The 27,294-nt window shown below is 36.9% G+C and overlaps 1 protein-coding gene across 4 annotated transcripts in view; it reads left to right on the forward strand.

The window, feature by feature from the left end:
• The window catches only part of PLCL2 (phospholipase C like 2), a 106,668-nt gene that overhangs the window by 54,980 nt on the left and 24,394 nt on the right, over window positions 1-27,294 (forward strand). For 2 of the 4 annotated variants that reach the window (XM_061351050.1, XM_061351049.1), the window contains exons 3-4: window positions 8,140-10,626; window positions 14,073-14,276. In XM_061351050.1, coding sequence (XP_061207034.1) covers window positions 8,140-10,626; window positions 14,073-14,276 — 2,691 coding nt within the window. Of the gene's footprint in view, window positions 1-8,139; window positions 10,627-13,249; window positions 13,616-14,072; window positions 14,277-27,294 lie in introns of those variants that run through there. The other 2 variants (XR_009725085.1, XR_009725084.1) reach the window with 2 other exon arrangements.

The raw sequence follows: 27,294 nt of genomic DNA on the forward strand, positions 1-27,294 counted from the left end.
TGTTCAGCTTGGAGAAGAGAAGGCTGCATGGAGACCTCATAGCAGCCTTCCAGTATCAGAAGGGGGTCTATAGGGATGCTGGGGAGGGACTCTTCATTAGGGACTGTAGTGATAGGACAAGGGGTAATGGGTTAAAACTTAAACAGGGGAAGTCTAGATTGGATATAAGGAGGAAATTCTTTCGTGTTAGGGTGGTGAGGCACTGGAATGGGTTGCCCAGGGACGTTGTGAATGCTCCATTCCTGGCGGTGTTCAAGGCCAGGTTGGACGAAGCCTTGGGTGAGATGGCTTAGTGTGAGGTGTCTCTGCCCATGGCAGGGGCTTTGGAACGAGATGATCTTAAGGTCTTTTGCAGCCCTAGCTATTCCATGATTCTAAGTTCTGCAAGGAAAAGCTTAGTCTAAACTTTATTCGCAAAACCATATCCCGTTATTTCCCTGCCCATTGTAGTCACAGTCTTTAACCGAGTTAAATTGCCTGCTCTAAACCAACAAGGGTGACACAGAATACCATGCTGCTCTGCTCTTCTTCATAGGTAGTTGTAGTAGTCATCTCTCATACAATATACTCACATTTTCTGGTGTCCTGTTTTCTTGAAGAGAAGCAAAACAAAATGAGCCAAAGGAGCCCTGCGAACCTCAATTCTGTTACTTTATGGTGTTGGTAGTTCTTCCTAACACCTTGCCTTTATGATATTTTTATGAAATTGTGGATGGGATTCTGTGAGGATGGAGCAAGATTTTGTCTTCCCTAAGGACATTAAGTTCTCTTGTCAGGTCATATAGGATCTGATTTCAACAGAACAGTTTCAACTGCATTGATCCTAATTCGGTTAATTTTTTTACAAAAGTGAGTTATTCTGTTCTTTCCTCCGATTTCTAGTGGGGGAAGAGCTCTGATACTTACCCAATCAAGTGGCAGGTTGTTTCAGCTCACTAAAATGGCAGAAAACTAATTCAGCAAAAAAGAGATTTTTCGTTTCCTGAGGCAATGAGGTAAATTAACTTACTGTGTGTAAGAGAGGTGCTGATGTGGGCCTGAGGGGGTGGGCCGGGGAGAAGGGAGATGCATCTGGGGCAGGAAGAGGAAGAGAAAGGACAGAAAATTAATGTTGTGAAGAGGGTTTGAAGGGGGAATTGTTTTAGTGTGTTATGAGCTATGCAATTAGCTGATCTGAAGTAATGTAGATCATTTTTGTTTGAATACTGAGCTAAGACTTCCCCCTGTGTCTGTATTCCTTTAATGATAGTATTCCCTTAGTAAAAAAGAAAAAGATGATAAAAGAATTGTTACTTGTGCAGCTAATCTTCATATTTGTCTTTCCTCCTCACTGTTATTTATAACACTGTGTAACTGGGTCTGTCTGGGGTCAACCCACCACATGTTGAAAAAATAAGTTTCTCTTAAAAGATCTCTGCAAACAGCATATTTGCCATGAATACCAGTTTGGAAAAATGCTTAAATGCTGAGCTCAAATACAGTGATTCACTGTGAGTGGGAGGCCCTGTGTTTTCCAAATAGCTGATGTTTTGTCTTCCCCCAAATGCCTATTATTTTAGTTGAGGACTCTCTACTTTGTATTAAATACATCTGTTCAGTGCTGCGTACTATTCATCAGTGGCTGTAGTTCCATTCAGAAGCCATTGTACATGATGTGATTTAGTTTGTGCCATTTCTGAAGTGTTTGGGATTCTGTCAGCTGAACTGCTAATTAATAGGAGAGTTTTTTTTCCCATTTTGATTTTCACATGCTTTGCAAGCTTTAGACAGCTGTGTTAAAGCATTATAAAGTATATGCCTTTTAGTGAACTTGGGTCACTGTGTTAGTAAGAATCTACAAGTAATGGCAAATTAAAAGGTACTGACTAGGAAGGAACAGACATACTTGGCTGGAGGAGAGAGGCTGAGTGGTGGGTGTCAGCAGATTCTTCTGCTGAGTTGATGATGGGAGACATTAGGCTGAGAGTGGGTGCCTCAAGGGCATAGACCTCCCTCCTTCCAGGACATAGCTCCTAATGGTGAAATGGCTTTCCTGCCACATCTTCTCTGTTCTTTCCCTCCCCCTTTCTCCCTTTTCCTCACCCTCTTGCAAAGACGACTCTTCATTCCACTTTTAATTGAATGTAACTTTTGAATCAATCAAATTCTATGTAACAAAGATGAAACAGTGCTGACTTTAGTTACCTGTTGTTTTCCTTCCTATTTTCTGCTGACTTTCTCAGACGAAAAGTTGGTTAGCTTCTTTTATAATGCTGCACATTCTGGAATAACCTGGCAGCTGTATGTAGGCTACCTAGACATAATAATAAATTCTTTTTTGTGTGTTTGCAAAAATAACTTGTCCTGTTTATTATTGCTGGATCAGTAAAGGTATATTTTCAGCAGAAAAACTAAATATTTGTGCAATGAAAATATTTATAAAGAGAAGGATAATATGATACTGACCTTGGCATTTGTAACCCATTTGCTGATCTGTGTCTGCATTTATCTCTCTAAAACCACCTTGAAAAGAACAAATTACTGTTATTATTATGTTTTTATGAAAATGCATTTAGAAATTGGATGTTTTAAAATACTGCCTGAAGTATTTGGTTGTTTTTTTTTTTTTCTTTTTCATCTCCTTTGAATAGACATAACTATATGTAGACTCTATATATAGATATAAAACGTGCTTTTTTTTTAAATATAGAGGAAATCTGTAGAATTCAGGGTTCTGCAGAAAAATGCTTAGGAATCTTAATTAAATAACTAAAGCTTCATTATTGTTTCTTTGTTAGCCACTTCCTGAAATAGGCTTACGTTATACATCATATTTCTAAGCTAGGTGATTTTGCAGTTGCTGCTGAATTGTATCTGATGAAGACATGGCAGTTTTCATACTCAAACTGGATACTTAAGTAACATATGCACTATAACAGCAAGCCGTCAATGAGTTGTAGAGTATCAGAAGAGTAGTTCTGTGTTCGCCGTGAAGATCATTAGATTGTCTGTTCTTGTCATAAAGCAGTGAATTGTATTGCAAGTATCGGCTAGATATCTACATTAAATTACTTCTAAACCCTGTGCAAGAGTGACACACAAGCTTTCTTAGGTGTTGGGGGGTTCTGGAGACTTCACATCCCAAATCACAATTTGATTGTAAGCCCTCTCTATCATGTGACCTGGAAGAAGAATGATTTCAAATGGGGACCTGGGCAACAACAAGCCTTTGAGTAAATTAAACGAGAGATAGTTCATGCAGTGGCCCTTGGATCAGTCTGGACCGGGCCAGATGTAAAAAACACACTCTACACCACAGCCGGGGAGAATGTTCCTACCTGGAGCCTCTGGCAGAAAGCTCCAGGGGAGACTCGAGGTCAACCCCTCGGCTTTTGGAGTCAGGCTTTTCATGCTATTTGACATTAAATAATAGTGTGATTTAAAAAAAACAAAACAAAAAAATAAACTTAGGCATGGTCTGCATTCTTACCTACTCACCAGTAACTGCTCAGAGTATTGCCACAACACTGACCCTCAGAATCATGTCACTTAATTCAGAATTTGCATGCAAAAAAAATTAATTGATTAACTAATTAAAAACTCTCGAGACACTGTATGTGATTGCAGTCTTGTAACAACACATAACGTACAGACATCACCAGTCTTTGCTAGGCCGAGTCGCTCAGCATCCATACTGTTTTTAAGCCTGTTTGGGATTAATTCGGTAGGCATTCTTGGGGCTATGGCTCCTGTGGACTGCCACAAGATGTGTGATTTTCTTCATGCATTGTCAAAGCTCAGGCATTCACAATCAGAAAGCCTGCAGTGAGGTGCTGTGGTTGAGGGAGGTGTCATGTGCTCTGTTCTTCATGTAGTTGCTTGGTTGGCAGAGCACTCACCTATCCGTGGAGTGGTTGGTGAGCCCTTCTGCCTGGGGATCTTCAGATGCGCAGCTCCTCATGTGCTAGCCAGGTGCTCTCAAGAGGAGGATGGAGCTGCCTTCCACTCTTCTGATGAACCTCTGGTATACAAACAGAAATGGAAATTTTGTATGGTTAGAGTGTAAACAAGAAGCAGCAGATCTGTCACCTGGGGAGGTAGTTATCCTTACGCTTCTGAGAGGGTAAAATTCAGTGTTCAGGTCCCTGCTGCATGGAGTGTTTGTGCATTTTGCATTCAGGATCACCAACTGAAATGTTTATGGAGTAATGTCATCAGGGACTTTCACTTCCCAGACTAGTGCTCTGAAAGTGTCATTCTGCCACTTCCTCTTGTTACCATTGTCTTTTCTTTGTAAAGTCCTCTGTCCCAAAAGCAGTACCTTACTGGGCTAAATGCAGATAAAGGCCTTAATCCTCAAATCCCAGCTAGCAAATCTACTGTGTCAAAGCTGCTTTAGCTTTGTGTGGAGAGCAGCAGGATTGCAGACACCCATCTCTGGCATGTGCATTGGTGGTTGTAAGGACTGTTCTGTATTGGCAGATGAAGGACTGTTCTACACAGAGCTCTAGTTGCAGACTCTCACTTCCCACCTCAGGGGGTGGCAAGCCCCTCCCTGCCTTGGGCTGTAAGTTTCTTCCCAAAGTGTTCTGGATTCTACTGTCCTGAACTTGGTAACTTTGGGATTGAATGTTTTAAGAACTACTGCTTTTCCCAGGGAATCTTCTGGGGCATGATTCATTTGGGCATTTACAGGTAATAAATTTCACGCTCTGCGTTATTTTCTTTAGTAGATGTTTACAAACATCTACTATTGCACTATTCATTATTTCCTCTATCATCCTGATCTCTTATGTTATCAAATCTCTGAACTTCATTACTGTGCCTGTCCGTACTTGTGGTTGTTGGAGCTGCTCTTTGAGTAATTCTGTGATAAAGTTGCGTGTATTAAGAGCTTTGCCGTTCAAGAATCGTGTGTGTATCTCTCAGCATCCAACTCAAGATTCTTTGTTGTCTCCAGAAATCTGTTTTCTGGATAGTGCTGTCTTAGTCACACAGCTATTTCTTTGTCAGTACCTGCAAAGGAATAAAAAAAAAGATTATCATGGAGATACTCTTCCCTGCTTGCTCATTTAAGCTGTTTTCTCCAGCTGTCTCTCTCTTCGGTGCCATATATGACAGCTGGGATTATTTCCGGTTTTTACACTGCTAGATTCTTTGCTTTGTGTTGGTACAAACTCCTGGATAAACTAAGTCTCTGTGTTGTCACTTGTAATGGATATTGGCAGAGTTTCATAACAGTTACGTCTGTGGGCTGGGCTCTGTCTCAGAAGTTCTTGCAGGTGACCTTGGATGTGGCACACATGGTTTTAGGAAATGTATTGATGAGGTGGGGATCCTGGTTTCAATGATAAAGTCTTCTGAAGGAAAGGCAGTCTTCAGGGGAAGTCCTGATGTATGATGACGGTATCTATTATAATCTGACAGGGTCTTCATTTTCTGAGTGATTCCAGGATGACTCTGAAAGTTGTTTCAGTACAAAACCCGTAGCTTTTGCTGTGGACAGAATTATGCATCTGCAGTGTAGAGCCAGTCTCACTCACTTTGAGCATCTTGAACAGCAAGAGCACTCTAAGTCTCATGAATGAGAAGTCACTCCTGTGTGTGTTCAGATATATACAGCTTTCTGATGTGCCAGTCTTTGATTCGGGACAGATGTAAGCCCATAAGAGACCTCATTCAGTTCATGAATGCCACCCAGCTTTGAAGGTGAAATACTCCACATCATATAGCAGAATAATCTGCCTCCTTTCTCCATGACAGACTGTACCTGGGGCTCACAGACCTGTTTCATACAATTTGGGCACACTCTTTGCAATTATATTTTCATGTTATTAGTGAGAGGTTTTTTTCTGTTTCTTTTCAAACAGGAGGGTAATTTTGACAGGCAGGTCATTCTGGCCAGTGTCTTTGGGAAAATACAATTTAAGTTCTTCTGTTCATGCAGATTTGATTATGATTGCCATGCCTGTGTCAGGGTGGGAAATCTGGGATCATTGACTGCTGCAGAAGTAAAAACTTACGAAGGGTGCTCTGGAGCCTTGAGATGAACCTGTTTACATCAGATGGCATCAAGAAATGGCAGATTATTTTTTTTTTTATCACTTGCCATTCAGTGTCTTGGCTCAGACACAATCTTGATTACAGAGAAAAGCATAGACCTTTTTCCTGTTTGGTAAATACTGACTGTGGTCAGGCAAGGTAATACTTCCCAAGCCTGGATGGTTCTGGCGTTAGGAGGTTATCTATCAGCTGTCTCTGACTGAAGAGTTCAAGAAATATATTCCCCCTCCTCTGTCTGTGACTGAGAAATCTGGAGCATTATGGAGTTTCAGCATGCTTCATTCCAAACCTGAAGATACTGAACAGGAATCTAATTGCTCATTCCTGTGGGGCTGTCCCTTACCACTTTTTCAGGTTAGGAGATACAAATATGTAGCCAGACAGGAAGCTAGGCTTAAAATAGAGCAACAATCTTGCTAACCAAAAATCACATTTGTAATTTCTTAGTTTTTAAAATTAAGGAAAATGGCTTTTATTTAAGAGCAGTCCTTATGCCCAAAGGCATATGTGTAATGATATTCCAAGAGTTGACCCTGTATGGTATCTGTTGCAGGTGTTTGATCTGGAGTTGGAAATAGAGCAGTCCTCTGAAGGTTTATTCACTTTTACTGGTCTCATGAGAACTTGAGCAAAGCAAATTCTGCTGTCATTAAAGGTGCAAGAATCATATGGTTGATTAATTTTCTCAAAGACAGAACAGCAACTACTCAGTGTGCTTACTTTACTAATCACTGTTTTTGGTGATAGCCTTTTTAGATGTTTGTAAATCAATACACAAAACCCAATTTTTATTTTAATGAAATTGAACATACAGCACATATACCCTGAAATGGAAATGCATTCTGTAATGGATGTTTTTCATTTGACCCTCTGTTCAACATAGTGATTGTGAAAAGTTTTCTTTCCCTCTCCTTTTCGACATATAAGAAGTGCTGATTAGCACTGGAACTTACTTCAGATGGAAAACTATTAGAGGGAAATTCAGCATACTGCTTATGTAAAAAGTATTCTTTTGAGCTGTGTTGGGATGTAAAAACAGTTCTAAATGGAAGGATTATTTCATGGAAGTATTATTTTGGACTAAAAGTTAGTTTGTCAAGACACATGATGTTCTTAGAAAAAACAATCCCAGCATCTTTCAATCTCAGAAAATGCAGATAATGAAAGCACACAGGTTTCTTAAACTCACTTTTTTCTCAAGAAATTGATTGTACTTAAAGTCATCTGTTACGGATTTATTTGCACTTGTTTGAATTAATGCCAACAGCAGAGGTAGCTAAATTACATTATTTCCTCTCTCCCATTTTCATATGGTTTATATATATGCAGTTTTCTGTCCCCACCTTCCCTAGTAAATTAAGACCTCTGGGCTATTACATCGTTCTAAGAGCAAAGGAGAATCACTTTTGGTCGCTTTCCAACCAGGTCTTGCATTTTCCCTTCAAGTTCTTCCTAATGATACACTGTGATTTCTGATGATATGCTATGGGCCGTCTGGGGGAGGAACGTGGATGGGTGCAGTTGAGGTGGGAACTACGCATAATTGCAGTTAACATTTTGTACGCTTAGATTAGGACCATGTCCTATGAATTTTATGTGGTTAATTGTGTATTTATGTTTCTCTGGTGTTCATAAGAACTCTGTCGGCATGGTGTTAAAGTATTATATTCCACACTGACAATCAGCAAGTATTTGCAAGACCGTATAAGGACTCAGAAAAGCTTATTTCCTACTGCCTTGGCTTTAGAACCCATTATTTCTGTAAGTAGGTTATTACTGATAAAATGCATTTATACAGCTTTATTGTTTCATTAGCATTCAAAAGTTGCTTTGTTTACTTTTGTGTTCTTATAAAGATTAAAAGACAAACCCCAACCCTGGAAGATTACTTATACAGGCAAGAACAAATATTAAGCCGTGGTCAGTATTTTCATTTGTGATGATTCTATTAAGAACTTCCATCTTACTGGTCATCACATAGATGCTAGACTTTTTTGAACTGCTTTATGAACTTTTAGCTTGCAGTTGAAACCTATTTCAATGTTGAGCAAAATCATACTGATATTTGTTTTCTTTTTTCTCCCCCTTGTTTCCCAGGATGGTACAAAACAAAAGCGGGAACGGAAAAAGACTGTGTCATTTAGCAGTATGCCAACTGAGAAAAAGATCAGCAGTGCCAGTGACTGTATAAATGCAATGGTTGAAGGCTCTGAGCTCAAAAAGATTCGATCCAACTCTAGGGTGTATCACCGATATTTTCTTTTAGATGCAGATATGCAGTCTCTACGCTGGGAACCTTCAAAAAAGGATTCTGAAAAAGCAAAGATTGATATTAAATCAATCAAAGAAGTAAGAACAGGAAAAAATACAGATATTTTTCGCAGCAATGGGATATATGATCAGATATCAGAAGACTGTGCATTTTCAATTATATATGGAGAAAACTATGAGTCACTAGATCTTGTTGCTAATTCAGCAGACATTGCAAATATTTGGGTTACTGGCTTAAGATACCTGATTTCTTATGGAAAACATACTCTAGATATGATAGAAAGTACTCAAGATAATATGCGGACTTCATGGCTTTCACAGATGTTCAGTGAATCAGATGTAGATAATTTGGGACATATACCCCTGTGTAATGCTGTACAGTTTATAAAAGACTTAAATCCTGGTTTAAAAACTAATAAAATTGAACTGAAATTCAAGGAGTTACATAGATCCAAGGAAAAAAATGGTACTGAAGTAACAAAAGAAGAGTTTATTGAAGTTTTTCATGAGCTTTGTACCAGACCTGAAATCTATTTCCTGTTGGTTCAGTTTTCAAGCAATAAAGAATTCTTAGATACCAAGGACCTCATGATGTTTTTAGAAGCAGAACAGGGTATGGCACATGTCACGGAAGAAATAAGCCTGGAAATTATTCAAAAATACGAGCCAGCCAAAGAGGGGCAGGAAAAGGGTTGTCTTTCTCTAGATGGGTTTACAAATTACCTTACTTCACCAGACTGCCACATATTTGATCCAGAACATAAAAAAGTTTGTCAAGATATGAAACAACCTTTATCTCATTATTTTATAAATTCATCTCATAATACATACTTGATAGAAGATCAGTTTCGAGGGCCTTCTGACATCACAGGCTACATTCGGGCTCTTAAAATGGGTTGTCGAAGCGTTGAACTGGATGTATGGGACGGCCCAGATAACGAGCCTGTGATTTACACAGGGCATACAATGACATCACAGATTGTCTTCCGTAGTGTGATTGACATTATTAACAAGTATGCATTTTTTGCTTCCGAATACCCTCTTATTTTGTGTTTAGAAAATCATTGTTCCATTAAACAGCAGAAAGTGATGGTACAACACATGAAGAAAATTTTGGGGGACAAGCTACATACACAGTCTCCAAACATAGAAGAGTCTTACCTTCCATCACCAGAATCACTTAAAGGGAAAATACTAATAAAAGCAAAGAAGCTTTCCTCCAATTGTCCTGGACTGGAAGGAGATGTTACAGATGAAGATGAAGGAGCAGAAATGTCACAGAGAGTGGGGAAAGAGGGGGTGGAACAGCAAAACTCAATGACGGGGAAACGATTTCAGCTCTGCAAAGAACTCTCGGAGTTGGTAAGCATATGTAAATCAGTTCAATTCAAAGAGTTTCAGGTTTCATTTCAGCTCCAGAAGTATTGGGAAGTGTGCTCCTTTAATGAAGTGCTTGCGAGCAAGTATGCCAATGAAAACCCGGGAGACTTTGTCAATTATAACAAACGTTTTCTTGCACGAGTTTTCCCCAGTCCTATGAGAATTGACTCTAGTAATATGAATCCCCAGGACTTTTGGAAATGTGGTTGTCAGATAGTAGCAATGAACTTCCAAACGCCTGGCTTAATGATGGATCTTAACATTGGTTGGTTTCGACAGAACGGCAACTGTGGCTATGTCCTTCGTCCTGCTATTATGAGAGAAGAAGTATCCTTCTTCAGTGCAAATACAAAAGACACTGTGCCTGGTGTTTCACCTCAGCTGCTTCATATTAAAATCATTAGTGGGCAAAACTTTCCTAAACCCAAGGGATCAGGTGCCAAAGGTGATGTTGTGGATCCTTATGTCTATGTTGAAATACATGGAATCCCTGCAGACTGTGCAGAGCAAAGGACTAAAACTATGCATCAGAACGGGGATAATCCAATTTTTGATGAAAGCTTTGAATTTCAAATAAATTTACCAGAACTAGCTATGGTGCGTTTTGTAGTGCTGGATGATGATTACATTGGGGATGAGTTTATTGGGCAATACACTATTCCCTTTGAGTGTCTACAGACTGGTTATCGCCACGTTCCTCTGCAGTCTTTAACTGGTGAAAATTTAGCACATGCGTCCTTGTTTGTGCATGTGGCCATTACTAATCGAAGGGGTGGTGGGAAACCTCATAAGCGGGGTCTCTCTGTGAGGAAAGGCAAGAAATCAAGGGAATATGCTTCCATGAGAACATTATGGATTAAAACAATAGATGAAGTGTTCAAGAATGCTCTCCAACCTATTCGGGATGCCACAGATTTGAGAGAAAATATGCAGGTACAGTTTTTACGGTGAATTTATTGGTTCTTACGTGTATTTTTGTATTACCATGCATATGGAATATATATTTTTGAGAGTCTTGCTGCATATTATTACTTACATTATTTGAGTCTAATGCTGAACAGCTTTAAAAATGGATTATGTCAGAGCATCCTTTTAGGTGATACTGTCTATTGAGTTAACTTGGATGCATATGGATGCGTTGTTGAATGTAAACTGAAAATATGACTCAAGTGTTAGAACTCAGGCTTGCTGACTTGTCCTGTCTCTTTGAAAGAATGTTAGATACACACTGGAGGAAAGTATGGCACTATTTTAGTTTTAGAAAATTAAGTTAAGTAGAAATGCAGGAGAAAAAATATATCTATCTCCTGATAGAAAAAGGAGATATTATGCCCTATTAGAAAACTTCCTGTATGTGAAAGTATGTTTAGCATAGTTTCACTGAGGTTTTGTTTTTTTCTCATTCCTAAATAGAAGGCAGTACTTTCTGAAAAGCATGTTTGCTTTCCATGATTCTTCCTAGTAACAGTATGTTAGAAATACATGGAATTAGTGCTAAAGCATTAGGAAGCGTCCTCTAGAAGAAATAACCTTACCTTAAAGGTCACATAAAATTAGCACATTGAATTTCAGGAAAAAGTACAGGCTGAGGTGCTTGTTTTTCTGGAAGTCAAGAGATCCTACCTCAAAAATGCATTGTTTGGAGATTCCATTAGGGGTTCCAGGTAAATACACTCTTTTGGACATAGATTAAAGTGTAAGCTTGTATTTTATTCAGTGAAGCTTTTAACTGACTGTAAAATTCTGATGGAATGCTAGCAGTGATCAATTAAATTAAGCATAATCACTTTGAATGAAGTGACCTATTAAATCCTCTTATGTAATGTTAAAGGGAAACTGATTGAAGGAAATGCCTGAGACTTGATTCTGGCACATCAGTGTAGATAATTTTTCTTCATGAATGATCTTATATTGAAGCGATTTTAATAGTAATACAGTTTTAAAACTAATTTTTCTTCATATGAAAGAAGAAATTAGTACAGCATTATGAAGTTCACCCATTTACTTGGTATATAAAATTACTACACTAAAAGATTATTGAAAAAATATGGGGATGATATTTTGACTCATAAATGTTTCACATTATGGGCAACATGTAAAGTGAACTTTACCTGTAGTTAACCTATTGAAGACTAGCATTCTATTATGTAAAGGATACTGTGTGTTAAGATAGCTTTCAGTGAAGAGCTTAACCCAAGATTTGAGGAAACACTGTAAATGTAATTTTTTTGTAGCTACCTTGAACTCTTTGCTGTGAATGCTGCAGTATTTTCCAGAAATGATATAATTAAACCCAGGCTCTACAGTGTGGTTTCTTTGAACATGAGATATTAAAAGGTATTTTATGTATTTTATTCTGTCAGTTTGAAAGTTGTGCTAGCAACTAAATTCATTATCATCTCTCCAAATGCTATTAAGAAGATATTTTAGGTACATGAGAGAATAATAGTTTTGCATAGCTTTACTGCCAGATTATGTAATGTGCACAGTTTAAACTTTGCAAAACTAAGGTTTTACAGCTAATAGAAGTAAATAAATCACTTAAAATAAGTATCAACTTATGCCAGGGAATGTGAAATTTGTTTAGTTTCTATATCACTGAAATTTTGTGTTACAAATTGTTACGATTTTTATGATAGAGAAATAACGTGCCCACAAACCAGCTTATAAAAAGCAAAGTGGTTTGTGTTTTTGTGATTGTTTTTAATACAAGATAGAAGAAGAGAAAAATAATGCAGATGTGAGTCTAATGGTTTCTCTAGATATGCATAGAAATAGCCAGCCTTTTTTCTTCCTTGTTAGGTACTACATTACTGCAACAAAAGCTAATGTCATAACTTGTTATTACATATTAATCACTGACAAATGTGTAACATGCATGAGTAAACTGGCTGTGATGTTGCATTTTTGAGTTGCTTGATGGTATGAGGGATAGTCTCTGGATACAGAGTTGGAAGTCCAACGGCAAAGAGTTACAGCTATAGTTCTCTCCTGCCTGCAGTTAGTTAATATGCATGTTCCGTGGGCCCTCCTGTCTGTAAAACTGATGTTCATAATGGCTTACCCATGATGTTTATCTCAAACAAAATCTGTTTGAATGGGCTTAGCGATGTCCATCTTTTCAACTATGTAATTACTGTGTTGTCAAGTTGCAGTCCAGTTAATAAAAGTAATTTCTGTTTCCTGGACATTTACTAGATGCTACTAAATATTTACTTAGAGTTAAGGTACACTATAACTCACTGTATCCAGTATCTGTGTCATTTTACATGAATATGCTATATATACATATTTTGAAGTCATCTTTGGGTGTTCTGTCTCATGGAGGGACAACAAAATATTTCATGTTTGATTCCTGTTTGCATTAAGTTTGGCATCATGTCTCTCCAAGAAAATCGTCCACAAATGAGTTGCATCATGTCAGCAAGGAGGAAGGTGATTTTGATTAAGATGAAAATCTGAGTCAGATACCCTGCTTGGGTAACACATGAGGGAAAGAAGCACTGAGCACATTTGTAACTTAAATACACCATGTTTTTGTTTTTGTTTCCTACAGGAACACAAACTCCAGACCTGCCTTAGATCACCAGCTCCCACTTGGTACAAAAATCCTAAATTTATTACAGTGCTGAGAATATGCCCATCATGGAATTTCAGTGGCTACTTGGAGTCACGTATTTCTAATACTGGAAATGTTCTTAAAGTTTAAATGTGTAGCTTTATATTCTCCCATATTGGATATAAAATACAACTATAATAAATTTAAGGGAAAGGTACAAATTGGTATTTATATTAAAGTGCCTTAAATATTCACTTAAGTGTGATTCTGTGATAGGAATGACATCGGTAGTGGAGTGCTGGGTTTGTGAATCACACCAAATGGGAGCCAGCAGATCCACAGCACGTCTGGACTATAGTTCAGGTATGTTTAAAGTTACAAATGTGCTGAATTCCTCCTTCCACTTCACTTTTGCTGATTTGGGATGTTCAGCACCTAATGTTTTGTTTCGCTTGGTGGCATTTTAATAAATATTATGAAATATATTTTAGAATTTTTAAAAATACATAACCAGTATGTTTTAGAATTCATTTATTTGCATGGTTAATTTTAGTAGCAGTAGAGACCAGACATACTTGTTCTAAATAGGCTGGGTTTTTTCCCCTATGACAAGTATTGAATTCTGTTTGAATTTTTAACATTTTTGGTAACATATATCTGTAATATTGATTGCTTTGGAGAACTGCCAGCTCTTCAGGGAAAAACTGTGGTATTTCCACATTACAGATCAACTATAACAGTGAAGTATTTTATCGTGAAAGAATAAGACATTAAAATTCATATTTAACTGTAAAGGAAACTCTTTTTTTCCTTTTTGCAGAATGCGGTAGTTTCATTCAAAGAATTATGTGGCCTCTCTCCTGTAGCAAATCTTATGCAGTGCATTTTGGCAGTGTCTATGCGCTTGGTTGGGCCTGATAATACACCCTTGGTAGTACTGAATCTCAATGATCAGTATCCAACTATGGAGCTCCAAGGGATTGTTCCAGAGGTCTTGAAAAAGATTGTAACAGCATATGACATGGTGAGTAGTCCTTTGTGGTTATTTTATATGCTATTTGAAAGACCTTCTTTTTGTAATATACAGTGCCCTGCCTGTTTTGAAAGGTCATTTTAACCTGTGACTTCCTATTTCATGATGCATTTAATCTGTTTGACAGTGATTCCCATGAATGTACAGCAGCTGATAGTGTTTTCATATTGAGTAAAACAGAGAGATTAATAGATGACACGCAAATACATGTTTGCACACTTTGGAAGGCAGAGTGGTTATAATCAAGAGGATTTAACATGAAGAGGACGTATTAATTTACCTGTTTTGCAGTAACTTGAAACTTTTTGCATATTTATAAACCTCTTACATCAATTTGCTACTTTACATTTTCCAGTTTGTGGACCTCGATTTCTTTTGGCTCTGACTCAACATAAAACAGAAAAGCATCAGGAATTGCTTTAAGGAGTTGCATTTTTATAAGCACCTTGAAGTGTTAATTCTGTACATGCTTTTTCATTTTTTCTTTGCTATATCTTTCTTATAGATCTCATTTACTTAGGTATTTTCACATCTGTAAGCAGCTGTAATGTTAACTTCAGCCCTTATACTCCAGGAAATACATCAATTGTGTCTTTAGAGACTGGAAATTAAACATTTTGCAAGAAGGAAGAACTGATACACTGGGAAATACTGATTTACATCTGCATTTCATTAATGGAAAAAGAATCCAGACAAGTGTGATTTGAAATGTCCTCCTCATTTCTGCTGAAGTAATCTGGCACAAAGTAATCAAGCCCATATTTATTTAATAATTTATTTGATATATCATCAGACAATAAGTAAATGTTTCTAAGATAATTTTGTCTGCTAAAATTAGAAACCTCACCTGACAGGATCAAGTCACTGTTTTGAAAACAGTTCATGCTATTTAAAGAAAGAAAATGAATGAAAAGGAAACAGTAGCCAAGTTTTGTATCTGTCTTTAAAACTGCTTTCTAAAGAAAAAGTAGCTTTAGAATAGTGCTCTAGCAAGGTCTGAAAAGGACTCACTACTAAATAGTAATTAGGTAGACTTTATGGAGTTCGGTGGTGATGTAAGTACAGTATTTGCTTAGAATGGTAGCAGAGTTACAAGGAGATAGTGGAAAAATCCCTCTTAGTGGTAGCTTATAAGATGTCACTATAATTAGAATGCAAACAAGCTTGATTGTTGGGATCGCACCTGTAACACATACATAATGAAATTCTGTCCTCTTGATGGAGGTATCTCTACTTGAGATTTGTTCTGATGTGGTAATGCTGTTTCTAAGTTATTTAACTATTCCAGATACTTAAAATATTTCTGTAAGTCAGGGTTAATATTTTTGTTTGAATGTCACTTACATAGAAGTTACTCATGATTCCGGAAATCTCCTATCCAAGTTTGGTTTGTCTCTTTGTTTCTCACATGCATTTCTCCCCCTCCCTGCATCTTGTAGTCTACACATGATTTGAATATTTGTTTACTTTAGAAATGTATATTTTCATATGTAAGCATAATAGAATATTTATTTAGTGGCATGTTCAAACCATTTTTCCATCTTCTCTCCCCTAAAGACTCACTTTCAAACTAAAAGCATGATAGTGCTTCTAGATATAAGTGGTATTGAAAAATAAGTAAAAATTAAGATTATTTTAATCAAATAAAATGATTGATGCGTTTTGATTTGTGGTCTTGCCAATACTCTGTCCAGGTCCAGGTTGACAAAAGGTTTTAAGGCAATTAAATCTGTAGGGTATACTGGAAAAGGAAGTCAGCCATGGAAACCATGCTGATAACTCTTGCTTATGAAAGCACATTGTGAAACAGTAGGAGACATTCATCCATATCATCCTTTTCTCAAGGAGAGGAGTTGTGAAGCTATTTACTTGATATATTAATATCTGCTATAGTGGCAGATGTTTAGAGTCTGATACTGTCATAGCTAGTGTCCTTTTTGTGTGTTTTTTGTGTAGATTGATAAAATAAGCCCTCAAAATGACATGTTTTATCTCAATGGTTGGTTTTGGCTTCAGGATTTTTTTACATGATTAATTAACAGGTGAGTGTAAAATTCAGCTTAAAAATGAGGATCCTTACATAGAATTAAGAAAGGGTGGATGCTGAAATAATTATTAGCCACTTGTCTTTTTTTCCACTGCCTTAGGCCTCAGTATAAGTCAAAATTATTATAAGTATGTTCTTCCAGTGTGTCAAGTACTGCAAGCATGAAATCAAGTTGATAACAGAGATTGTGTTAAACGTTTATTAAATAAACCTTGGTAAATACCACAGGCTGTCATTATCTGTGCATTCTCAGTACGGCACATCATAATACTACTCTCAAATTACTGCTGTTTCAGGATCACAGTATTTTTGGCTAATGAAGGGATTCTTATTTGTCAGAAATACTCTTGTTTTTATAAAATGTTGATAAACATAGACAACAATGTTTTTAATTATTCAGAATTTGTTTGTGTTGGGGGTGTTTTAAAGGTCTCAATGTTGCTCTGTAAAGTGAGAAAGGATGTAAGACCTTTACAGTGGGACAGTCAGTCCACACTGAAATAATAACAAAAGAGTGAAATACTGCAGGGGCACATGAAAAGGTGAAAATACCTTCAGTGTAGCACAGGTAGATGTATTTTTTTTAGAAACAGGGAGGCAAATGATGGTATGTTAATTAGCATATCACTAGATGCTTGGGGTTTTAAATGTAAACAGCACATCCTTCCTTAAATTGTCAGCAGTCAGTACCACATTAATGAAGGAGCTGTAAGTGATAAATTCTAGTACTATTCAGAAGTTAGAAGATGTATTTTTGAACCTAATGAGCAATTTGTCACCAGCATTATTAGAACCAGAAGCTCACCCAGGAAATAAAAGTATCTTTTGCTTTTATCCATGCTATAGGAGCTGGAGTTATCTTTTCGGAATAATGAGAAACAAATATAACTGAGAATTTTTTGAGAAAGAAGCTTAAATTGTGTATTTTTCTCTAGCTTCTCCATGCTCCTGAGTATTTTTCCCTTAACATCTTTTCACTGTTTAACAATGTTTTATTTTTCCCTCTCTTTCATGAACTTCGGCTTCTTTTATGTCATACTTCAGCGTGCACTCTGTTAGTGTCATCACACCCATCACTGATCAGTGCTGCAGAGTGAAGCTTGGAATTAAGGCATATGCCTCTTCCACACCATTGCATGTTTTTTGTTTTTTTTTTTAAGTTGTCTTATAACCTTTAAAATAAACAGTGTAAACCTTAAAAAGTTATGTTGTGGCAAGAGAAAAAGAATAATTGTCTCAATCTAAGACTGCAGCATTATTCAGTCATGAGTGTAATAGCATTGCAGTGATATGCCAGAGAATCATACAAATGAAGCCAGATGATCTTACGGATGATTACTGCCCTTAGTGCAGGATGAAGTGTCCCATTGATGAAGATAAGGTTTTATAGGCTTTGCAAGCAGACATTTCCTTCTAAGAGGGAAGCTAACCCAGAAAATACAGAGAACTGTACCTGTGTGAAAGAAGATAATAAAGTAGTGCTGCTACAATACTTAGGATTAAATATTATTAAAACCTTATTAGGTAATGCTGCTAGATCCATTTTTTCACAGTTTCTGGTGGGGATAGGCTCGAGAGCAGGGCTCTGTTTATTGGTGATGTAGGTTCTGAAATGATAAAAATGAGAGATATTAAAATACAGCAAAGCTAGTAAACCAGAAAACACCGTGTGATTAGTAGCTCTACAGTAAGTTTAATTCCAGTTACCTTATTGTTGGCTCATTTCAACTACTGACTCAATACAGTAGGTTGCATATGCATCACATGGAAGTTAATTTCATGTAAAGTAGTTGCAAATTTGGCTGATGACATAAACTAAGTATAATAGTCTATATTTTGAACTTTAACATATCTGTCCTGTTGGGAAAGAGGTAGTCTGAGAATATACCTTGAAGAGTTATCGACTGGATTGGTACTAGTAGAATTTATTAAAAGACTACCTAAAAAGGACTGATTGTCATAGTTATGGTGAAGTTTAATAGTCCTCTTGTAATTCTGCTACTGCTCAAACCCCTAAATATTCTTTACCTTTAAAACTCAACTTGGTATGTGTATATGAATTGAGTGGGGCACTTTTGTATTGAACATGTTCTGAAGGTAGCAATATATTCATTGCCTCTTTCACATGACCTAAAAAAGAATGATTAGAAGATCTGTTTTGAGTTATGCTTACCTCATAAAATCTGTTACCTTGTTGTTGATGTAGGTCCTTGGTTGTGGTTAATTTGCAAACACAGTAAGGTGCATTTCATTCTGCTGTGATTATAGAACTGTATCTTGAGAACAAGTAGATGCATCTCAGCTCATTAGAGTGCCAGAGTTATTTAGCTGAGAAGCCTTTGTTCCACAAATTACCCTTTGAGGTTGCAAACTTCTGGGGTAACCAGAAGTGCTAGATTAAGTGCTGGTAATTACCAGTTTATCTCTTAAACTGGAGTGAGTGAATAGGTTGCTTGAACTCTTGCCTGACTTTCTTTTGATCTAAATACCATATTTCTGATTGTGACAGAGAAGGTTGAGTTCAAGTTGGTCACCAGTCTCCTGTAGTTGAACTCAGTCTTTGGATCTCATGTGGTTTTAAGTCATGTGATACCATGTGACCACTATCTGCTTTGTGCACATGAAGAAAATCCAGATTTTTCCATCTTTGCCTTTTCTGAGGAATACATGACTGCCATAGACTGTGATAGCTGCGTTCTGTTTCCAGGTTGGTTCAGAATGCTGGGTTTGAACCCATGTCTTCTGGAGTACAGCTCCATGGGTGTTCCATGTTACAATTTAATTCTTAGCATCACCTGGCTTCTGAAGCAAAGAACTTAGGCTTTGCACAGAAGGTTGAAAAGCTTTGATACTGAAGAGAGTAACTACATTAAAATAAGGAACCTTGTTAAAAGAAAAAGGTAAGGGGAGTGTTCAAAAGAACAGATGTCATAGGCACTCTAACGATACCACACGCAGAGCTTGAAGTAAATATGTCCCACTTATAAAAAAGGAAGAGGTGCTGTTCAAAAAAAGAAGGTATCTTCAGAAAAACTGAAGTCAGGTGAAAATGAGAAAGATAGGACAGATATTGAATTCTGCAATGGTTAAGTAAAAAATATAAGAAAGCTGACAGTGAAGAATTTCAGGAATGACCTACATGGACTGAAAAATAACAGAAATGTCTTTTCTGAAAATACAAGAAACAAAATAAAGAATATGTTTGATGACTGGTTGATCAAAGTATAAAAGAAGGCCTCAGGAAAAGAAAGCCACAACACAAAATCAGTTTTGCATCCATTTACCTGTGGGGATCAAGGGTTCATATGAAGTGCTTTTTTATGAAGAGCACATGGGAGAATTCATCTCCAACTGAAATGCTGACAGAAGATACTACACAGGAAAGGCAAAATGACAGAAAAGATTACCAGAAAGAGGTGATATTCATTCAAAGGTTCTGAAAGATCTCAAGAATTGATATATCCAAACTGATAATTGTTGTGTGTATCCTCTCACTTAAAACTATCAAAGTTGTTAAGTGTGGTGCCAGTGTTTTAAGAGGTTTCCAGGAAAGATCATGAAATTACAGAACAGACAGGCTGACATCTGTACTGTGAAAATGGGTAGAAACTATTTTGAAGAGGAAAACCAGAGGAAACATGGAGAATCATACTGTGGAAGAGTCAATACAGCTTTTATAAAGTGAAGTGCTCATTAATCTCTTGGACTTCTTTGAAGTCAAAAAGCATGTAGGCGCAGAAGATTAGCCTAGTTGGATTTTCTGAAAGCATTTGACAAAGTCCGTTCTCAAATGCTCATACTGCAATGAAGTTACTGTTAAATTTTTTGCCCTTTAAAATTCTTAGCTCTTTTCTCATAGCTGTAGAAAATGATGAACTTAACCTGATGTTCTAACAGGAAAAGAACTGTTAAAAGATAGTCGCTTGTGTTTATTTTTGCAGTAGGATGCTTTTGTAGTGAGTTAGAGGTGGTAGATATAGCTCCAACAACTTTGATCTACCTTAAATGGCTAACTACTCTTGAAGATGTATGACGTAATGGAACCCCCAGGTTTGCAAATATCTTCAAGGTGAGAAAAGTATGGGTATTAAAGTTTAAACAGCTTTCGTGGTCTTGGTGGATTGTTGTGTGTTAAAAAAGTTTCAGAGTTGGCAATATGAATGCAGTATTTAAATACCAATAACACATGCTGCTTCCATTATTTCCTCTGGCTTTGTACAGTATGTTTACATTCATTATCAAGTTTCTGCAGAGTTAGAACTGTCTTTAGGTAATAAATGGATACAGTTTAGTGGTGAAGAGGTTTAAGGGAAAACATACGTCATTCATAGCAATTTAATATTGGAAATAGCCCAGGTAATGGTTTTTTTAACATGTTTAACAAATTAAAATAATTGTAGATCCTGTTGTTTTAGGCTAATATAAATAGTTACTGGCTGTAATTGTTAGTCTGTCACAAAAACTGATGGGAAACAAAGTATTGTTGGAAAAGAAAGTTAATAGCTTGGGCAGTTTCTTCAAAAAGAGTTGTGTTGCTTATTTTCAGTTTTTATTTTCCTGTTTTATAACAGGACAGTCATTCTAAACTGAATGTTGCAATTATGCTTCTAAAACCAGAGCTGCAGATGATAACCTCAGCTTATGTTGGGCTTTTCAGTCCACAAGGGCAGAAACAAACATCTAATTTAGGATATTCAGACTCCAATGCCAAATGTTGTAAAGTATGAATTATTTCACATTGATTCAAAAGCTCTGCTAATGACAGCTTGATGCTCTGGGAAGTCAAGATTTCTTCTTTTTTGTTTTTTTTTTTCTTAATAAGAGTATGAACAGTGAAGCCTTTTGTATCCTCTTACTAATCCCATTATGGCTAATGGCTGACTCACAGTATTCATAAGAGCATAAAATAATACAACTACTTAGAAAGAGGAGTTCATCTAGCTTACTGTCCTGTTTCTAATGTGGTTCAATGGAATGTTTATGAAAGAGCATAAAAATAGGTCAGATGAATAGCAATTTCTCTTAAATGAACTCCATATTTTCAATAGTAGTTCTCTTTCTCAATAAATTCTTAATCTTCTGTGTCTGACTCCTGTGTGAAAAAAATCATAGCTATTGGAACTGTTACTGGTGGGTTTAGTTTCAAAAATAACACTACCTATTAATTTTTTCACAAGGATGATAAACTGCTACTTCTTTTGCAGATATATTTTCCTTTTATATACATTTGCTTCCTCATTGTCCACTTTTTACATAGTGTTTCATCCTATCAGCTTTAGTTTAAAAATTATGAAAATGATTTTGCTGTAATAGCAAGAGTGTCAGGAAAGCAAGGAGGAATGACTTGGGTTAAAAAGAGTTTAATGTCTTGGTGTGCATAGTTTAGAAGAGAGCTGCTGATTATTTTATTTACTCTGTCTTCAACCTAGCCTTTCTCAAATACTTTACTCATGAGGGATTAAGAAAGAATGTAAGACTTTAATGTAGAACTTGTGGACTGTTTGTTCCTTTTGGTAAATTTTCTTGAACTTTGGGAAATCTAATTCATTCTGGGATACTACAGAATTAAGAACAGATGATGTCCTATTTTTTCTCAGGCCTACAATAATTGGTTTTGGTAAGTGGATGTTGTCTTTTATACTACTGCCCAACATTATGGATAATCTCAGCCTACTTCTTACTGAACACAAAAGCCTGTGTTCCATGTATGTGTTTCTAGAACATAAGATACCTCAGTAAGAGGTGAGAGATAAAGGAAGGCTGAAAAAGTGAAACCATGCATCAGTTCCTGTGTGTTGCTGACTTAGGTACAGCATTATGTTTATATCATAATATGTCAGTGAGTTCAGGAAGCATAATGGAAATTTCCTCTGGATTTGGCTCACAAGAGGCCAGTGTTTTAAAGTCTAAAGGGAAACATAATACTGATGCCATAATATATGTTATGTTTGAGGGAGGTGATCTTTCCCCACTGTTCAGTACTGGTGAGGCCATACCTGGAGTACTTTGGTTCTGGGCTCCCCAGCACAAGCATGGGCATACAGAACAGTCTAAATGTGATGAAGGCCATGAATAGAAGACCACAAATGTGATGAAGGGACTGGAGTATCTTTCCTGTAAGAAAAGGCTAAGAGAGCTGAGACTGTTCAGCTTGGAGGAGAAAAGGCTTGGGAGGATCTCGTCAATGTGTGTAGATGCCTGAAGGGAAGGTGTAAAGAGAACAGAGCCAGGCTCTTTTCAGTCGTGCCCAGAGACAGAAGAGGCCCAAAATGAAAGCTAGGAGGCTCTGTCTGAACATCAGGAAACACTTTATGACTGTGTGGGTGACTGAGCATGGTAGCGGGTTGGTCAGAGAGGTTATGGAGTCTCTACCCTTGCAGACAGTCAAAAGTCATCTGGAATGGCCCTGGGCAGCCTGCCCTAGGTGACTCTGCTTGAGTAGGAGTTGGATCAGGTGACCTCCAGAGATCCCTTTCAACCTCAGTGACTTTCTGTTTTGGTGTTATATTTCTATTCTTACCTAGTTGGAGAAATAATTTCTAATTTAGACAATGTTTGCTAAAAACCTTGTTGCTTTGAAGAAAATTTAGGTTTATGAGGAGTCTTCTGTGTGTACAGAAATAGCTATTAGCAATTTTGTTTTCTTACCTTGCCGCTTTGGACTATACTTTGGGAGTAGAAAGGTCAGTTATTCTTCATTATAGAGCAGCTTTGGACTGTCTGGGTAAAAACACACCTGAATTTTATCTATAATGAAGTTATTATTGATTGTTGTCTTGAGCCAGGAAGCTTAGTTCTAAGATCTTCTTACTGGAGATGTCCACTTTACTAAAATCCTTTTTTACACAGAATCTTTTATGATTGGAAGGTACTTCTGAAGATCATCTAGTCCATCCCCCTTTCTCAAAGCAGGATTAGATAAAGCAGGTTGCCCATGACTGCGTCCAGTTGGCTGCTGAATATCATCAAGGATGGAGACTCCACAACCTCTCTGGGTAGCCTCTTCCAGTGTTTGAGTCACCAAGATTCCCCCTGAGCTTTTTCTGCTCCAGGCTGGACAGTCCCAGCTCTCTCAACCTCTCTTCAAATTAAAGATGCTCCAGCCCCTTAACTTTCTTTGTGGCCCTGCACTGGACAGTAAGTCCATATTTTTCTTGTACTGAAAGCCCAAACTGGACTGCACACTTCAGATGTTGCCTCACCAATGCTGACTAGAGGGGAAGGATGTTTGGGATGCCCTGTGTTTGGTTTCCTTTTTTATGAAGTGCTGTTTGCTATTTGGTACCATTTGTGCTATCCTGGACTTCATAAAATGCCTGGAAAATGGAAATTATATCTTTATTACTACTGTTAAGAGCACCGGTTTGGCCACTGAATACTAAACTGTTTTCAGAAATAGTGTAGTTTGTGGTATTTCTAATATGCTGAGATTTGAGATGAAAGGAGAATGTGAGTAGCATTTTGTGGAGAAACCCATTTTAATAAAGATTTGGTTTCATTTTTACTCTTGGAATGCAGGTCTAACAGTATTGGCAACGCATTCAGATTCGAAATATAAATGTGTAGTGTGCTTTACTTGGTAGAGTTTATCCTTGGTGTTGCAACTCGGTCAGTGAAGGTATTTTCTCTCACTGAGTTTCATCAGCCAGACACAGTTTATCGCTGGCTGGTTTTTTCATTTTAAAATGCAGCTGATGTCTCTCTTGGTGTGCTATTAGCTAGTTCCACATGTAGAGGAATTAATACATCCTCTGGTTTGATATTGTTTTTATTTTGTTGTTGTTTTGTTTGTTTGTTTTTTATTATTTATTTCTCAATTCTGTATTCTATGTTAAATGAAAATAGGGTTGAGTTCAAGCTACGTCTTTTCCCTAAGTTGCAGGCATAGACAAGATTTTCTGTCTTCTACCAGAAGACCTGTTTTTATGAGCCTAGTAGAAATAGATTTTCAGTTGTTCAAATTCAGCTGAAATTGGGTGAATGGGTTCAAATACATGTGTGTACTGTGTTGCAGCACTTACATACATGCATAGACATACACGGTGTTAGTTAATAGCATTTACCTCTTTCCTGAAGCAACAAAACTGACTTAACAAAGATTTGCAGCATAAAAAGATAAGCCTAAAGGATGGTCTGAACACATATATTCTTTTTAAAATTGTGTAACTGTCTCTCTTAATGAGAAAGTGGTGTTTTGCTGATTAAGAGGATAGATGCAGTTTTTTAATTATATGACTTTTTAACTTGGTCTATGAATACACAGTCATCTAAAGGGTGGATGGTACTGTTAGCAACACAGTTCCATCAGTTTGAAATAAGAATTGATTTCTAACCATCGTTGCCATGCTTTTTAAGGCAGGGACAGTAAATAATAACAGATCTCTACTTCACTGAGAACTCTGGGCTATCATTTAGTGTTTATTTCTAAACTCCTTTAAGAATAACTTAAATATTTTTTTTGCATCTTGCTTGATATTTGTTTTTTTGTTAGAATTGCTGCCAGCTTTTCTGGTAACTATGTAAAATGGTTGCATGACTTGACAAATAGAGTTTGATGAATAGATCAAACTGTCAGCCTGGCCTCTGCAAAACTGTGATGAGTTCAAGTCTCATAAAGCATACCATTCTGCATTGCCTATTTCCCGGTGACCAAGAAACAGAAGTAGTCCAGTATGGAGTGAGTACAAGAGCAGTTCTGTGGTCATACTGAGATTGGAGTGGATAGGGGAAGTGAAGGGATAGTTGAAGCTATTCCAGCAAGTGTTATACATTCCGTGTTTAAAATATATTTATTCAGTATTTTGAATCTTTACTTCCAGAATGGGAATTAGTATTGTAAAAGACTTACTAGAAAGTATAACTGCTAAACTTCATACGATTCTTATCATAAACTTCATACCATTCTTATCTCTAGAATAGGCATGGGTAATGGCCATTACATTAACATTTTTAATATTCAGCTGGTAACTGGTTGTTCCCTATTAAGATTATTTGCATTTATCTTTCCAGTTTTGTCACTGAGAATAGTCTCAAATGTGGCTGTAGTTAACAAATACCTGTTTACTGACAAACTTGTTCAATATAGACTAGTCTAGTATATGCTAGACTCAGTTTTCTCCTCAGCTTCCAGAACTAACTTGCCTTGAGAATTTCATTTCTCGTTCTGCTGTGTATTGGTTTTCACACTGAAGCTCATACTTACTCATAATTTTCTACTTCACTTTTATACCAAGCACACACATACATACAAGTATCATTTGGATCAGGCTAATTTCCTCTCTAAGTACAGCCATTTATACTTAGTTGTTCCATATGCTATGTCTACCAAGTGTCTTTCAGTCTCTGTTAATATATACATGAATGTTTTCATGATGTTATAATTTTGGCTTGAACACCAGAACGAACTTGTATCAAACACTCCATAAGGGTCATGTAACAAATAGCTGAATCCATACCAAAAGTTGACTGCATGGGGAACAGCAGTAAAGGAATGAAATTATAATGAACTAATCCTGTTACTTTATCAATCGAACACAGCTAAAAGGTGACATCTGCTCATGCACACAGCATACTGGTCTCTTATTTCCTGAATGAAAAGCATAAACAAAATTGGGATGTAGCACAATATTGATTTAATGGTAGTAGCAGTCAGCTCAACCAGTTTTGCTTAGTGGTGCTGCTATCTTAAATACAGTTTTGTATATATTTTAGAGACCAAAGATAAAAAAATGGTTATTGGTCTTCGTAATACAAAAATTGATGTTAGAATAATTTCTGTCACATTAAATGCATTGACATTTTCCTTTAAAAGTTTCAAAGAGAAGGTTGCTTTCGATCTGAGAGTATCTGGGCAAAGCAACTTCCCATACCAAAATGGTGAAATATGAAATCTGCACATTATTTTAGGTTCTTCTTAAGTGTTAGCCTTGCCATGATAAAAGAGCATTAATACAGCAATTAGTTGAATTTCCTTTCATCTGCAGAACTAGTACAGCTTTCTTGCTGTGTCAGTACAGAAAATAAAGAAGCCATGATGTAAGCATTTTTACTCATCTTTGAACTCTCATTACTGAAAATCAGTGCAGTGTCTCAGAGTAAGTTTTTAAATCTACGGGGACTTGTTCTCCACTGTTTCTAAATCTGTATATAAAATATATTGTACGAAGAGAGAGAGAAATGTTCTGTGTCTCTGGAATAGGATCTGAGGTGTCTTAGAAATTACATTATTATACAAGTGGTGATGGTTGCAGTTTTCTTACAGTTCCTTCAGAATATATACCTTGGAAAGGCAACATAATTGGTCTGTCCCTTCTATGAATTCCAGTCAAAAGGGTTCTCAGGTGAAAGGATTTTTATTTAACATAGAGTCCCACTGTAGTCCTTACTATTTTGTATTAGCATCCTGACAAAACAAGAGCTATACATGCTCAGCATTTCATTTTCAAGGTGATTTTCAATGCAGCAAAATTCAGTGGAGGATGCTTTACAGATTCCTTTTGGCTAGTTAGCAAAGCCAGTTATTGGACATGTGTTTACAACTGAATTCAGCTGTGTTTTTGCTTCTCTTCATTTAAGTGCATTACATGTGTTACATGATACACATAATGGAACAGGTAAAGTCCTTGCATTTCAAGCAAATTTATAGTGGCTCCATTTCAACTTCTGAATACTGTTTTAAAGACCAAATGGTGATAAAACATAGTGAAATGCAGCTTTCTCCTTACATATAGGGAATAGTTGATTTGCAGTGCTACTGTAGTATCCTATCTGGGTAAAATATAGTATTCGTTTATTTAAGTGTGCTCCTCTTTAAAATGGTTGCCTTCAATTTATTACATTTAATTAGAAAGCAGCATAAATTCTATTTACAGGCAGTTTTTGCTTGACTAAACATTGGTATTTATATTCAGAAAGCAATCTAGTTAAAAATGGGTAGTTGAAAGGCTAAAGTATTTCACTTGC

The sequence above is a fragment of the Neopsephotus bourkii genome, unplaced genomic scaffold, assembly GCF_033783945.1.
Source record: "Neopsephotus bourkii isolate Nb327-2 ecotype Australia unplaced genomic scaffold, CSIRO-AGI_Nbou_v1 NB_549, whole genome shotgun sequence".
NCBI classification, from domain to species: Eukaryota; Metazoa; Chordata; class Aves; order Psittaciformes; family Psittacidae; genus Neopsephotus; species Neopsephotus bourkii.